At 39.2% G+C, this 14,792-nt stretch overlaps 1 protein-coding gene across 6 annotated transcripts in view; it reads right to left on the bottom strand.

Moving 5' to 3' along the window:
* Positions 1–2,486: 2,486 nt before the first annotated feature.
* ATP6V1H (ATPase H+ transporting V1 subunit H) overlaps positions 2,487–14,792 on the bottom strand; it is a 129,417-nt gene continuing 117,111 nt past the window's right edge. For 5 of the 6 annotated variants that reach the window (XM_054560921.2, XM_009243807.4, XM_054560920.2 and 2 more), the window contains one exon: positions 2,605–2,962. In XM_054560921.2, the coding sequence (XP_054416896.1) occupies positions 2,902–2,962 (61 nt within the window). In that variant the 3' untranslated portion in view covers positions 2,605–2,901. 6 annotated transcript variants of the gene reach the window in all.

Genomic DNA, 14,792 nt, shown 5'->3' on the forward strand with positions numbered 1-14,792 from the left:
TAATATTTGTGCCTGGCTAGGAACGATGTGTGGGAATGAGCTTCACCTGCCAACGGGAGGTGCATCTTTTTAAAACATGCATCTTTTTAAAAATTAGAGTCAACAAGACCCAAAATAAGAATTAGAATCAACAAGACCCAAAATAAGAGTTTTCTAAGAAAGCAAGATATAATTTCATTCTCCCTTTTATAAGAATGTCTGTATGCTTCTCAAAATCTAAAAATCAAAAGTTTTCTTTTTAAAAGGTACTATGTATTCCTCTGAGATTGGATATTTTAGCAATTGGTTTATTTAGTTTGGTTTCTGGTAAACTTTGTATAACCTATTATGCCGTCAACAAAAAAACCCAATAAAACAATACCTCAACTCTACATTGTTTTTTTTCCCAGTGTATTTTTAGTGACATTATTCCTGACAAATTGAGAACAGAGGGTCAATGAGACACAACAGAATTTTAAGACAGAAAGGGGAGAAATTGCTTCCTATTGGAGAAGGCATATAACACTTAACTCAGGGTTGTATATATCACCGAGATGAGCAATATCCAAGAACTTAGAAAGCTCCCTCATATACTGGCTTGCAAAAAAGAGACACGTAGGTAACGGATTCAAACCCAGTCGAAGAGCATGGACTTTTAACCCAACTGACCAAAGAAAAAAAAAAGCAGGGGCAGGTGGAGACTGACCACAAAAAGAAATGTACCCCACCAGCATCTGGATTGTCACACCCAGGTCCTAAGACTGCCAGTCTCAAGGTTTGTTGTTTAGCCCCTGTGAAAGCCTCACATGGTCACCACAAAGTGTCACCCTCAGTTCTGCGATCCATAGCAGTTTTACTCCATTAACCGTGGCTGGCCTGAAATGCCCGGTCCTGGTCTTGCTTAGATGAGGACTTATGAAACCAAGGAAAATGTCAAAGTAAGTACAGAGAAAATGAAACTCAACAATCCTATACTGATCACATTGTGTAAATTGTGTTTACACAGGTGTAATATTACAAAATGTGTTTACACAGGTGTAATAACACATTTTGTAATAACTGGGCTCTTTGTTTAGGCTGATTTAAAGATGCTTAAAAATGCTTAACAGTATTTTTACTACCTGTATCCCTAGGCGAGTTACCTGTATTTGACTCATAAGCAATTTATAAGATTTGGTTTGTCATATTATAAGTGTGCTCCATTAGGTGTTTGCAGTTTAATTGAATGTGTAGGTGGTATTATAGTTTAAGGAGGGTTTAAGCATTGAATGTTAATCAAAAACATTGATAAGCAAAGGAAAAATGAAAGTGACTGCTTTCATGATTGTTATATGCTCTATAAGTTGGGTGTAACCTTTTAAGGTGTAACCTTTTCCACCTTTTAAGGTGTAAAAAAGGTACCTCAAAGGAATTAATTTTAACATATGAGATAATAATTAAAGCATGATTACATGCTTCCCATGTACAAAAGCACTTCTTAGGAACTAAAGCACTAATACTTTCTACAAGAATGATTGTCACTGATTTCTACTTTAGAACTATAGGGCTGTGCAAAATGAAACTAAAATCAGAAACTATGACACCAAGCAATCCATGTATTCTTATGAAATTCAGAAGATGGCCGTGTCTCTGGTTACTAGGACTTCTAGAAATTGAGTGCCTTAAAATCCTAAAAATTTTACAGACCATTAATATATTAACATGAAAATTGATCTTCTGCTAATGTAGTATCTGTAATTACTATGAAAAACGTTCTATTTAATGATTTTCCATGTTTCTAAAAGTAAACTACATAAAAGCAATTTTTAAACTTTTAGTAAAAGAAAAAATTGGTTCGATCACACTACCTCTATTCTGGCAAACATGAACCCCTTTAAGGAAAATCATTCAAGTCATATGAACCCATTGACTAATTTATCCATCATTTTAACTAATTTCTTCCACAGGATTTCTATGTTGAAAATGACAATCTTTGATTCTTAAACAGGAGATGGATTCTACGAGTGGTTTTCTATAGGAGAAAAAACTTACTAGAATAAATGTTTTATTAGCTTTAGCACATCTACTCAACCTTCACAGAACTGCTAGGAATAAATAGTGAAAAAACATGAAAATGAATGAAAAATGAGACTCAGAGAGATCAGCTGACGGGTTAAAAAACAAAAGCCTCAGAGGAGGCCTGCATGCCACGTATGTACTGCTAAAGGGATGTGGTTCTAGAAACAAAAGGGGAGAGAATAAAATATATATTGGCAATGCTTAAACCAAAATGTATTAAGACAAAACAAACTTAAGGCACTAAAAACCAAGGACAAAAGTATTGAAAATAAATCTAATGCTAAAACTTCTTACTGAACTCCAAAAGCAAATCTTTTGAACCACAGTATCATGTTAAAAACTAAGATTTTAAAGCTGTGCTACTACTAATAGCTGCAGTGTCTGTGTGTGTAGATACACAGATGATATATAGATGAACAGAGCTGCATAGAGACATAGATCGACAGAGATCGATAGATTTTAAAACATTTATTTGCCATTCACTACTTTGCAACAATTTTCCCAATTTGTTTGAAAAGAGACAACAGTTGACTTTTGTTCAAAGTCCAAGTAAAGAGAGAGGCCATGTTTGGAGTGAGAATCCTTTAATAACTATATTTATTTCCAGAGAACAATAAATACAGAAATTGCAAGCAGTATATGTAACAGTAATATTTTCTTTAAATACAGAATCACCTACTTTTATACAACTTAACAGGCAAACATGTTTTTTTGTTGTTGTTGTTGTTTGGAAATTAGCATTGGGAAAAGCTACATAACAGAGGAAATTCCAAGTAAAATCAAACAGTGTTCACTCTTAACTCTAAACACAGTGCTCCCACTACTGGTTCTGCATTGAGGCGGAGGGGAAGGCCAGAGGCAGGCTTAGCTTCGGGCGGCAGCGGTCTGGGGCTGCTCGGATTGGAGCTGCTTGCCAAGGTATTCCCTAAAAAATAAGAATGAAGTAAGGGGAATGAGAATTTCAATAGCAAAGAATCACTTCCAAAATTGATACACATTATGCACTGTCATATATACTTACTTTAACATCCAAAAATAATAAAAAAGTCCTAGAAAATTAAACTTTTCCAAATTTCAAAAGTACTTGTGCTGTATGAATTCTACCTCATGTATCATACACAAGTTATGACAAAGACAAACTAGTCATTCTTGTATTTTTATGAATAACTTGTAAAGTTATTATGATTACACAAACAGGTGATTACAAGGAAGTGTAATTACTTCCTGGGGAAAGACTACTTTCCTGTTCAGATAAAGGTCTTGTTTACTGCTACTGCCACTTCTGCAACCTAAGAAGTTCAAAATCACCTCAATTATGATTCTGAATGACCTCATAAATGAAAAACAAATGTCCTGCTGTTAGAGAATATGTGTATCTTCACCCTGGGATGACACAAGAGTACGTGAAAATAAATCACCAAAAGTAGCATTGGGAGTCCCCACACCATCAGGAGCTACTGGTCTGGGGCACTCACTCTGCACCAGCACAGTCTAAAGCCCACACAGAGATGGTCAGCCCAGAACCACAGAACAATCCCAGGAGCTGAGTAGCAGCACTCACTCCACAGATGGGGTAACTGGGGCTCAGAGCAGTGGTCCCCAATCCTTTAAGAGCACTCTCATTCAGAAAATAAGCATGTGCCCACAGTATGTGCATACTTAGCTCTAAAGTACACACAGACACCACTGTGAATTCCAGGACAGAAAACAATCTTGTCCCTATTTTCCTTTGAGGCACTTGCCTAAACTTTTGTTTTAGAACCAATTAGGAAGAAGAAAAAGAGGCTTTTTAAAGAAAAAACTATTTAAAAGTTTTCCTCTTATAAAAAAGCATGAGTTTTAGAATAGAGACGTGGGTTTACATTCCAGCTCCATAACCTCCCGGGTATTCCCACGGGGGCTCTAGGAGGCGCTGGGTATGGAGGCCCTGGCTGGGCTGCAAGCATCAGGTACACTATCAATGCCATCATCTCTTGCCTATCGCCTATCAACTGTATGAGCATCGCCAAGAAATCACCTTTGGGGGCCACCGATGTACACAGGTAAATATGACTCTGCCTCTCTCCACAGTGGTCCAGAAGAGGGCAAGCATTTCACCTGCGCTGCTCTCCCCCTGCTACTGCCGCCTAGGCCAAAGCAGCAAAGATTTTAAGACAGAAAAGACAGAAGCACTGGGAATGAGGACGAGAAGGAAATGTCACGCAGTGGTGGAGCAGCAGGGAGGAGGAACTGGTGGCCCAGAGCATGTAAAGTGTCACGCACTCCCCCCAACCCAAAGGCTGTTCATTTTTTAATACCATGAGACTGAATGAAGCGTCCCAGGACATGAAAATGGGTTATGATCTTTTCCATCCTTCAAGGAAAGTTCTTATAACTGACTCATTAATTTTGGATGTCACATTAAAGTGTTTAATATTCTTGTGCTACCAGGAACTACGCTGACATAATTTAGACAATGGGATCTTATTTCCAACCAGAAGTTAAGTTCATGCAAAGGCTGAAAGGGAAGCCATCCTATTATCTTTGTTAGGAAAAACAAGAGTTTACAGTCACTATCAATGCTGCTCCTCCGGGAATGCCTGCAACTTGGGAGCATTTGTGGTCACACAGATTTGTTTTCTTGGTGGTGGAGGTAATAATATTTATAGCACATTTCCAGAACTTATAAATATATTTTTCCTACATATATGTAAGAAATCAAGCCTGAAGTTAGATATGCTTCATTTTAAGGACGTCTTCAAATATTTCAATTTTAGACTCTTTAGTGTGGAGCCTTAGAAAACATTTTAAAAGTGTACTCAAAGACACTGTGCCACTCTTCAATGACAGTAAGACGTGGTTCTCTCCCTAAAGCACCGATGTCAAGGACCAAGTTGTAAATGTAAGTTTCCAAAAATGACTAGTTAAGAATGTATGGGAAAGCCTCCAGGAGCTCAGGCAGGGAACTGGTAAGTTATCACAAAGGGTCCTGTGCATCTGGTCACAGACAGGCTCCCACCTGCTCCATCCCTTCCAGAGGCCTGAGGGTAGTTCATTCCCCATATCATACTTCACTAATACTTAGCAGACAACAAGTGGTGAAGATAATTGATTTCTTCACAAAAGAAACTCTTGAAGTGGGGCTAAAGTAGGACAGTAAAACCCAGCACAAGTGTGCTGTTCCAGCAGAGAACGTAAAGACACATGCAGCCATGGCTTCCACCCCACCATCTTCCACTCGTTTTTGTCTTCCTGGTCAAAGATATAAATTACAGGTAACATCCTCTCCTACACAATTTTTTTTTTTTTTTTTTTTTTTTTGAGACAGGTTTTCCTCCATTGCCTAGGCCGGAGTGCAGTGGTGTGATCACAGCTCACTGCAGCCTTGACCTCCTGGGTTCAAGCCATCCTCCCACCCCAGCCTCTTGAGAAGCTGGGACTACAGGTGCTCACCACCATGCCTGGCTAATTTTCGTATTTTTTGTAGAGACAGGGTTTCGTCATGTTGTCCAGGCTGGACGCTAACTCCTGGGCTTTAGTGATATGCCTGCCTCAGACCCTAAAGTGCTGGGGTTACAGGCGTGAGCCACCACACCCGGCCAGGCTCACTCTTGTTTATTCGTACATACAAGGTAGCCCAGAGGCATCCACTTCTTCCTGACCTAAGTACGTGACACATAGAAAAATCAGCACCTCCTTTCTTCTGCCTAGTTGAGAGTTTATGTAATTTGGATTTGGGGGAAGAACAAGGACTCATATAGATGAAAAAGGGTCCAACTAAGAACCTGCACATCAGGGGCCCCAGGTGGAACTTTGTGAGCCTGGTTTGAGTATTGCAGGTCAAAATGCCAAAAGCCCAGCAAGAGAAGAGTCCAGACAGGACTCATGGAAAGAAGAATCCAATTTCCTCCTCAAGCTTTCTTGAAATTGTTGTTTGTTACGGCATGTGGGGTGTTAGATGGCTTGCTAACATACCAAGAAGAACTGAACTGTGGCTCCACTGAAAAGGGTATTAAAAACACCTAACCTATACGAACTTTGGGGAAAATCCACTCCTTCAAACTTGGCTTTTATGTATTTTATTCTATTTTTATTTTTTTAGAGACTGAGTCTCACTTTATTGCCCAGGCTGGAGTGCAATGGTGCGATCTCGGCTCACTGCAACCTCCGCCTCCCAGGTTCAAGTGATTCTCCTGCCTTGGCCCCCCGAGTAGCTGGGATTACAGGCACGCACCACCACGCCCGGCTAATTTTTGTATTTTTAGCAGAGATGGGGTTCTGCCATGTTGGCCAGGCTGGTCTCAAACTCCTGACCTCGTGATCTGCCTGCCTTGGCCTCCCAAAGTGCTAGGATCACCACATCTGGCCAGCTTATAAAATATTATAGCTTGCTCCCCTGAATGTCGAATGACATTATGTAGTCAATGAAAACATTCCCAAGACTGGGGGACACGAGCCTGGCTCTGAATCCTCTGTGCCAGGCACAGGGGGTCCCGGCATCGAGGGCCTGAAGCTGGGAACACAGGATGGCTGTTGCCATCTGCACCGCCTTCCGAGCCGCCATGGAAGCTTTATCACAGGTATGCCCACACATTCTCCCTCTCATTTTAGAGCACCCTGTGAGCTGGGTATTATTAATATCTTCTCCCTTTTACAAAAGAGGAAACAGGGCCTCAGAAAACTTCACTAACTTGCCCAAAAGCTAAGTGAGCAAAGCGCCTACTCAAGGCTTTGGTCCTATTCTATTCCAGGGCTGCCTGGCTTCCAGTAAGAGCTCAGAAAGGTGCAGAAGGCAGACACTTCCTATTTTCATAGATTAGAAAACAACAAGTGGGTGTGAAAAATTTCTTCAGGTTAAAATTACACTACTGTCAGACAAAAGGAAAAACCAGTACAGATTTTACCTCAGGGGATAATAATATATCTAGAACAAAGGATGCAAGGAGATCTTTTGTGAATTAATCTGGGTATTGAGTCACCCTTTCTCTCTATACATGAAGATCAATACAATAAAATTTCAACTTACAATTCAGTCAAAAGGTGCCTGACTTGTACAAGCAATCTATAGGAATGTGACATTAAATCTTTGCTTCTGCCACCTAAGATGCAAAATTTGTGAGGTGCAATATTTTTCTTCTCTTTAACTTCATCCACACCTGAAAACTCCTGGGATCTCAACATCTCTGAAACTGAAAAAAGGGCAGTCTGAAAACCTACTCCCCTTTTTAAAAACCCAAGTACATAAACAGCTCACAAAAGAGATCATACTGCTGCAAAAGAGTTTACATCTGATGAAGAAACACTGAAAAACTGACTTCCACTTCCCACAAGGCACCACTGAGGCAGCTGAAGCTTGACGGGGCATTCTGAAGGTGACTGACTATCTAGCTTCTATTCTGCTAGGAGCTAGGGCACCAGGAAGCACTTACTTAGCTATAGTAACTCTTCAAACAACAGGAAGACCATTACCCATTCTAATCAAATGCCTTAGCTTCACAGTGTATTTAGTTGCTTAAAGACTCAAACATTACAAATGTTTCTTTAAAACTGTAACTGAAGACACTGACTATAATAGTGTTTCAACATGCTAACTTTACCTATATAACTTGACACACGGTAACTTCAGCTGTGTAATTTAGTGATAGGAAAAAAGTGATTTTCTACTGACAAATATATCAGTTAATGAAAACTACTAAGTCTCTTTTATTTTCCTTTTTTGGCCTTGCCTGTCCACAAAGCCAAGTAGAAAACCCATTGTTAGCAGCATTTTTGTACTGTTTTCTCTAGTCTTCCTTTGGTGTGCAAATTTTTCATAACTAAAATCATAATGTTCTTGGAATTCTATAGCCTACTTCTTTCTGTGGGTTTGTCATAATGATCATTAAAACTACAACTGAGTCATAATTACATGTTTCTTAACCTTTACCTATCCTGTTTTGGAGAACAAGCTGGTATAATATAAATCATTAACAAACTATTCTTTTCTAAATAAACAAACACAATTTATCTTAGAAAATATAAACTTTATAGTTGTTTATAATACAGATTTATATTTGGTAAAGGGGAAAAATAAATCATCAATAATTTTACACAGCTCTGCTTTCTTTAATGCTAACTCACATAGTTATAAAGTTAGCGATTCCTCTGGCTTTTATCATGATTTTGAACACAAAGCAAACTTTGTTTTTATGAACTGAAAAAAAACAAATTTTGTTTTTCCTACATAACTGAACCATATAAAAACCACAGTGTCCTCTCTCATCTGTATCTAATTTACAAAAACATTTAAATTCCAAGAGTAAGTACTGTATCGTCCAACTCTTTCTACAGTATTTTTATCTCAGCCTAGGAAAAATAGTATTTAACATCACAATATGTACCATTTTTTAGTGCCTGCTAGTTACTAAACACTGCACTAGCTGCTTGACATACATTTTCTTATGTACTCTTCACAAGAATACCCATAAAGGTACAGATGACCCCCATTTATAGATACGTAACTCGAGTTTAGCAATGATAACTGACATGTTGTAAGGTTAGGACAACTAGATTAGTGGGGAGTGTACTGATACCAAGTCTAATTTCAATATTCACAGTTTTAACGACTAATAGTACTACCTCATGGTACATTATTCTACCTCTCACTGGCTGGAGACATATTATTGTATAGCTGGGAGAATAAAAAAGATTAAGAACATCACAGTGCAAATCCTCAATTTATTTTCTCAAACATATTTTCATAATCACTAGACACTTCACCCTCTAACAGCATCTAAATTCAAAGACTAATAGATTAGCAGTCTCCCTAAAGAGGTGATCCATGAAATTAAAAAGGAAAAAAAAAGAGATCAGTGATTCTAAAAGTCTATTCTAGAGTCTATATAGGAGTTGTAGTCCTAAGAAACAAAAATGTCCATTTTAAAAGAAATTGCGTTAAAGAGTGTATTCTAAAAGCAATTTATGTAAAATTTGCAATAACAAAGTTATTTTTTCCTACAGGAATTCCACTAATCAAATCTTTTTATTTTTCTTTTTAACAAGCTGTAAAATCTAAATGCCACTAAACAAAGTGTGCGTTTCTTTATCTCTGGCTATGCTCAAGAGTTGTCCTCTTCCCCTGCTACTACCAGCTCTGTCACAGATCAGCAGCATCTTCTGTGCTTCATGGCTTTTCCAACGTGTGGTTATGATGGGCAGGCAACGCACTGAGCCACTCAAAGCATTGGAGTTGGCAGCAAACACTCCTTTACCTTTTAAATGCTGGTTCCTGATCAGCAAATAGTTATAATCAAAAGCAACCTGCACAACACAGGGCATGACCCCAGCCAACTACACTACATACAAATCCAGTTACGCAACATGCAGTGTGGGAGAAATGCCTGTGCAGTTACGAGGACTTCTAATAAGAACGTTTATTTTCTATTTATTACAAAGATAGCACGTAAGCAAAGTCCACATTTAAGACTTATTGCAGACCTCTTTTTCTTAAATTATATTTAGAAAGACTGAGAGCGTATGACAGTGGAGACGGTGTCCCATTTATCATTTTCCAGTTTTCAGATCAGTCCCTGGTATAAACTAAGAGATCGATGATTGTTGAATAAACGGTAGCTGAAGAGTTCTACAGGAGAGTCAGACCTGGGAAAAGATGCATCTTTCTCCTAAAGGAAAATGTGATGCAACAGCAGTAGAGACAAAGTCTTCAGCAGTTAAACCTACCAACTACTCCATAATCTAACTGCGGAATTGCTCAAACAAAATTTAAAGTTATTTTTAATTAGAATCTGCGTATAACATAAGAAAGCTCAACTAAATCCACAGTAAAGAAACTATTTTAGAAGACTAGTTCAATGTTTTAATATGTAGTAGAAAGTGAATTAAATCAGCTTTATAATTATACTTGAAGGATCTCCTAGCCTACAAAATTATTCTTTAGAGAATCCATTTTCCCACAAGATATGCAAAAACTGAAACAAACCACAACACGTGGGCCAGATGTTTCTTCAATATGAATTATAATCACCTGAAATGAGTCTCAGAGCTAAAGAATAAAGCAGATTATACAACTTTGGCACACTACATAGAAGGTGACAGAGGTTTTTGATTTGTGTGTGTGATTTTGTTTGGTAACTAAGAATGTCAAGGATAAACCTGGGAAGTTGTTGGCCTCCTCCCTCTGATTTCTCCTCCATATCCAACTGGTATCCAGGTCTCACAGATCCTCTCTCCTCCATATACTGAATCTCTCCCACCCTCCTCACCCCTGATCCCACCTCTTGCCATGGCTGGATTGGATCTGCGACCTCCTTACTGGTCTTTTCCCTCTAGTCTTTTACAATCCAAAATCCAGTACCCTCCCCACAACCACTGTCTCTAAAATGGCCTTGCTAAAATGACACTGTTATTTTACCCCTCGGTGGTTTTCCACAGCCTTCAGGAAAGAATTCAGAACATGAATTTGTGATGTGGCCACTATTCATGTCTCCAACTTTATTTTGGCTTCATAACAGACTCCAGCTGTCTGGTAATTCCCCAGCTGGGTGGGGATCTCCCTACCTGGATGTGTTTGCATGCACAGCTCTCCCCACCACTTCCTCCTTCTGCTCACAGTACCCATCTCCTCTCTGCCCAGAATCCTCCTAGGCCTAAGCCTGCTCTCCACGTGGTCACGTGGTCGTGAGTCCTTCCCATGGGGTCACAACGCAGCATGCGCTTGCTGCCTCACCGTGGGATGAACCATCTAGCTCTAGCTTTACCCAAAACAGTAAACGGAAAAGGTAGACTTGTTTAAATTTGTAAATCCAATATAAACTTTACAAGTAGGTGATGAATGGACCTACTATCACCAACCCCTCTGTCAAAAATCAGTTTTTAAATTAAATTAAATTTCATTTAAATGTAATCTACAATTTACTATTTTCTAAGTAAGCTAACAAAAGTAGTATAACTACTTCAGTTGTCTTAATTTCTTAAACATTTCAAACATTAAAACAAAAATCCTGGGCAATGCCTATGCCATCCGAGTTACCAAATATTAACTTTCAAAAACCTACAAACAAGGGATTACAAGACTTTTCTCAAACTCTGAAAGGAAGAAGGGCATTAAAAGGTCCGGAAACCCAAGCCCAACCACAGCATTCTGAATTATCTACCAGTGAGGTAGGTCATATGGCCCCCCAAAACCTAAGAATTAAAATCAAAGCAATTATTTATAATGTAGTACAGACGAGTATAGATTTATAACTCCTGGGGAAGAGATTGCAAATGTTCCCCAATATCCTTTTTCTCTCCTTCTTCTTCAATAACAGAACCCTTTCATCTTAGTAGGCCACATAGCCTATCAGAGGAAAGATTTCATTTCCCGGTTCCTTTGCAGCTACATATGGCCAGAAGACTGAGTAAGGGCCATACGGTATAAGGTGGAAGTGTTGAGGGGCAACTTCCATGAGCCTCCCCACAGCCTGGAACATCCCTCCCTCCTCCCCACTCCTCCCCACCCCACCCCGACAGCCAAGAGGATGAGGCCACGCCCCAGGGACGGCAGTGGGCTGAGCTGAAGAAGTCTGGATCTCCGCGCATGTCTAGTTCTGGTATGCCCAGCCCACCCCTGGATGTAAGATAAAAACAAATCTCTCTCTCATTTAAGTCATGGTATTTGGGGTTTCTGTTACATCATTAGATGAACCTATCCTTCCGATTACTGTTCTCTTGAACAAAAATAACTATCCTTGAGACATAACCTTGTCTGGAAGAAAAAAAAAAATAACAGCACCTATACTAGATATACACTGGCTTTAATGCAAGTATATGTGACTAGATCAGTCAACCTGGATTTAAAATACATTTAGGTAACAGCTTACCTACAAACTTAAATAAATCTAGACATATGACAATAGAACTAATATGTTTTCCCAAATATTGGAATTCTGAAACTTTCTGCTATGGTTTGAGTATCTGTCCCCTTCAAAACTCATGTTGAAATTTAATCCCCAATGTGGGAGTATTGAGAGGAGGGGCCTTGACTGGGTCATGAGAGCTCTGCCCTCATGAGCGGATTAATCCATTCATGAATTAATAGATTAACGAGTTATCATGAGAGTGGGACTGTGACTTTATTAGAAGAGGAAGAGAGACCTGAGCTAGCATGAGCGGGCGCTCAGCCCCCTGGCCATGTGACGCCTGTGCCACCTCAGGACTCTACAGAGTCCTCACCAACAAGAAGGCCCTCAACAGATGCAGCCCCTCAACCTTGACTCCTCAAACTCCATAACTGTAAGAAATAAATTCCATTTCTTTAGACATTACCGAGTTTCAGGTATTCTATTACAAGCATCACAAAATGGACAAAGACACTTTGCTCAGTGGTTTGTCTGTGGTTTGTCTGAGCATGCAGCAGTCTTGACTCAATTTCCACCTGACAGCTAATCTGTCATCTAGGATGCCCCATCTAATTCCCTTACAGAAAGATGAGCAGAAAGGCAGATTGTGATATCAGGACAGAACCAACAAAATAAAGTTTAACAACATACGACAGAGAAAATCTTGAGCGCCCAAAAAGACAGTCAGCAAGGTTAAAATACATTAGGACCACGTAATACTATCATCTACCCCAACTGGGAGATTAGCACAATTTAAACAAAGAGAAAGAAGAAAGGAGAGGGAGACAGACAAAAACAGCTGGGAGAAAAATGCCAGAGTATGATGACTTGCTTGTATGTCCTCCTTTATAAAGAGCTCCAAGTTTCAAACTGCATGTTAATGATGTTCCTAAAAGCATAATATATGAACAATTTGGTCTGAAGGGCACTGACCATTGACAAGAAATCATTTAGTGGGAAAAAACTAGGCAAAATTTTTAATTAGCAAAATGTAAAATAAATCAAAACTCTGTTTTAAACATTTTAGACAACTTATACTCAAAACTATCCAAAGATTATTCCATTAAAAACATTAATACAAGCCACTCTAATAGTTGTCTATTCTTTGAAAAAGTTGTTACTCTTTCTAGTGCTATGACGCAAATAAGAACACTTTCAACAACAGTAAACTGCTGTATAGACATCCCTATACATCTATTTTTATATTTAATAATCAACCTTGATTATATACCCATACTTTATATTTGCTCTCATTTAACATAATGGCAAAATAATTTCTAACAATTTTTTCCAAATTGGAAGCTTTTTTCCCTTAAAGCTTCAAATTAAAAATTTATTTCGGGAAACTAACTGGTCCTTAGCTGCCACATTATGAAAAGACTATTCTTATACAGTAACAATTTTTTTAAGTATATAATATTTTAAATCTAAGGTACTTAAAATTTTTGATTTTGACAGAGATTTCAACAAGGTTTCAACAAGATTAAAGTAAATCATGACTATCAAGTTCTGAATAGATACTATTCTACCCTGCTACCCAGAGGAACTTCAGAACATTATTTGAAGAACAGAGATTCAAACAACAAATACATTCTATCACCACCAAGTTAGTTCTCTATATTTGAAACCCTAAGGCATAAAAAAGAGAAGTATCTCTAAACAGGAGAACATCTACCCATCTACTGTAGAGATGTGTAAAGATTCAAAAGATAACATCCCTTGTTAGTGCCTCAATAATGCTAATTCTCTTCCCTCCCATCATCTGAAATAGGACTGTCTCCCTCCGCTCCCTCCTGCTATCTGTGGCACACAAGATCAAGGAGAAAGACCAGGGAATACTCTGACCATGTTTAAAGAATGGTTCTGCTTCCTCCCCACTATCTAGCCCCACTTCCACTCCCAAATCACAAGTTTAGACCATAACAAGTCAAATCTGTAGTTATGAGGAAAACACTTACTCGGCACGAATTGGACACCTCACCCCACCCCTGAATTAGCAATTCCTTTCAATAAACATGTATTTGCTAAGTCAGTTGATCTGAGCTAGTCTGGACAGCTGTTTCAGTCTCACTAGTAGAAGGAGTGTCGGCAGGCAAGTTTTCTACGCTTTTAATGGTAGACAGTCCCACCTGGTTACTTTCCCTAAGTAACCATCCCATCCTGGCTCTTCAGGGCCTTGCCTCCATCAGTTACCTGGCCCAGGTGGCCAATCGCCTTCTCGCTGCTGCACCCACTGCATACTTCACAGTCCTTCCTTCCTCGTCCTCTCAGCTTATTTTACACTGCTCACCATTACTCCATCCTTCCTGAAATATACTTGTTTTCCTTTCCTTCCCTAACAGCACATGTTCCTGGTTTTCACCTAATTTTCCAGCCAGTTCTCCTTAGAGTTAAGCAGTTAAGGTCTTAACTGCTACCACGCCACCCTCCCTGGGTAAAATCTACTCCTGTTCTGTCAGCCCATTCCATGTTTTGTCAAGAGTCCATGGCAGCAGGCGGTTCTCAGCCTTTCTTGGATCACACAGCTCTTTGAGACTCCTGTGGAAAGCATGGGCTCTTCCCCTACTGCATACAATTTCAGGGAGTTAATCCAAAACCTCCCCAGTGAAGAGCTCCTGTTCTACACATACTTTTTCAGGTAATTTCATCCCCTTCCACGACTTCCACTCTCACTCCACTGATTACTTTAAATATCTCGCTGTAGCTTACATCTTACTCCTGAACTCCAAACCTATATTTCCAGCTTTTGAATTTCTCCTTGGCTAGAATGCAGAAACATAAAATTCAATGTGTCTAAAAAATGAACTCCTCAGTGCCACCCCAATCCTGTTCCTCCATCTACATTCCTGTGTGAGTCAATGGAACACATCCAGCTGCAGGTCGGAAGCCAGACTGCCA

This window comes from Pongo abelii, chromosome 7 (assembly GCF_028885655.2).
Source record: "Pongo abelii isolate AG06213 chromosome 7, NHGRI_mPonAbe1-v2.0_pri, whole genome shotgun sequence".
NCBI lineage: Eukaryota > Metazoa > Chordata > Mammalia > Primates > Hominidae > Pongo > Pongo abelii.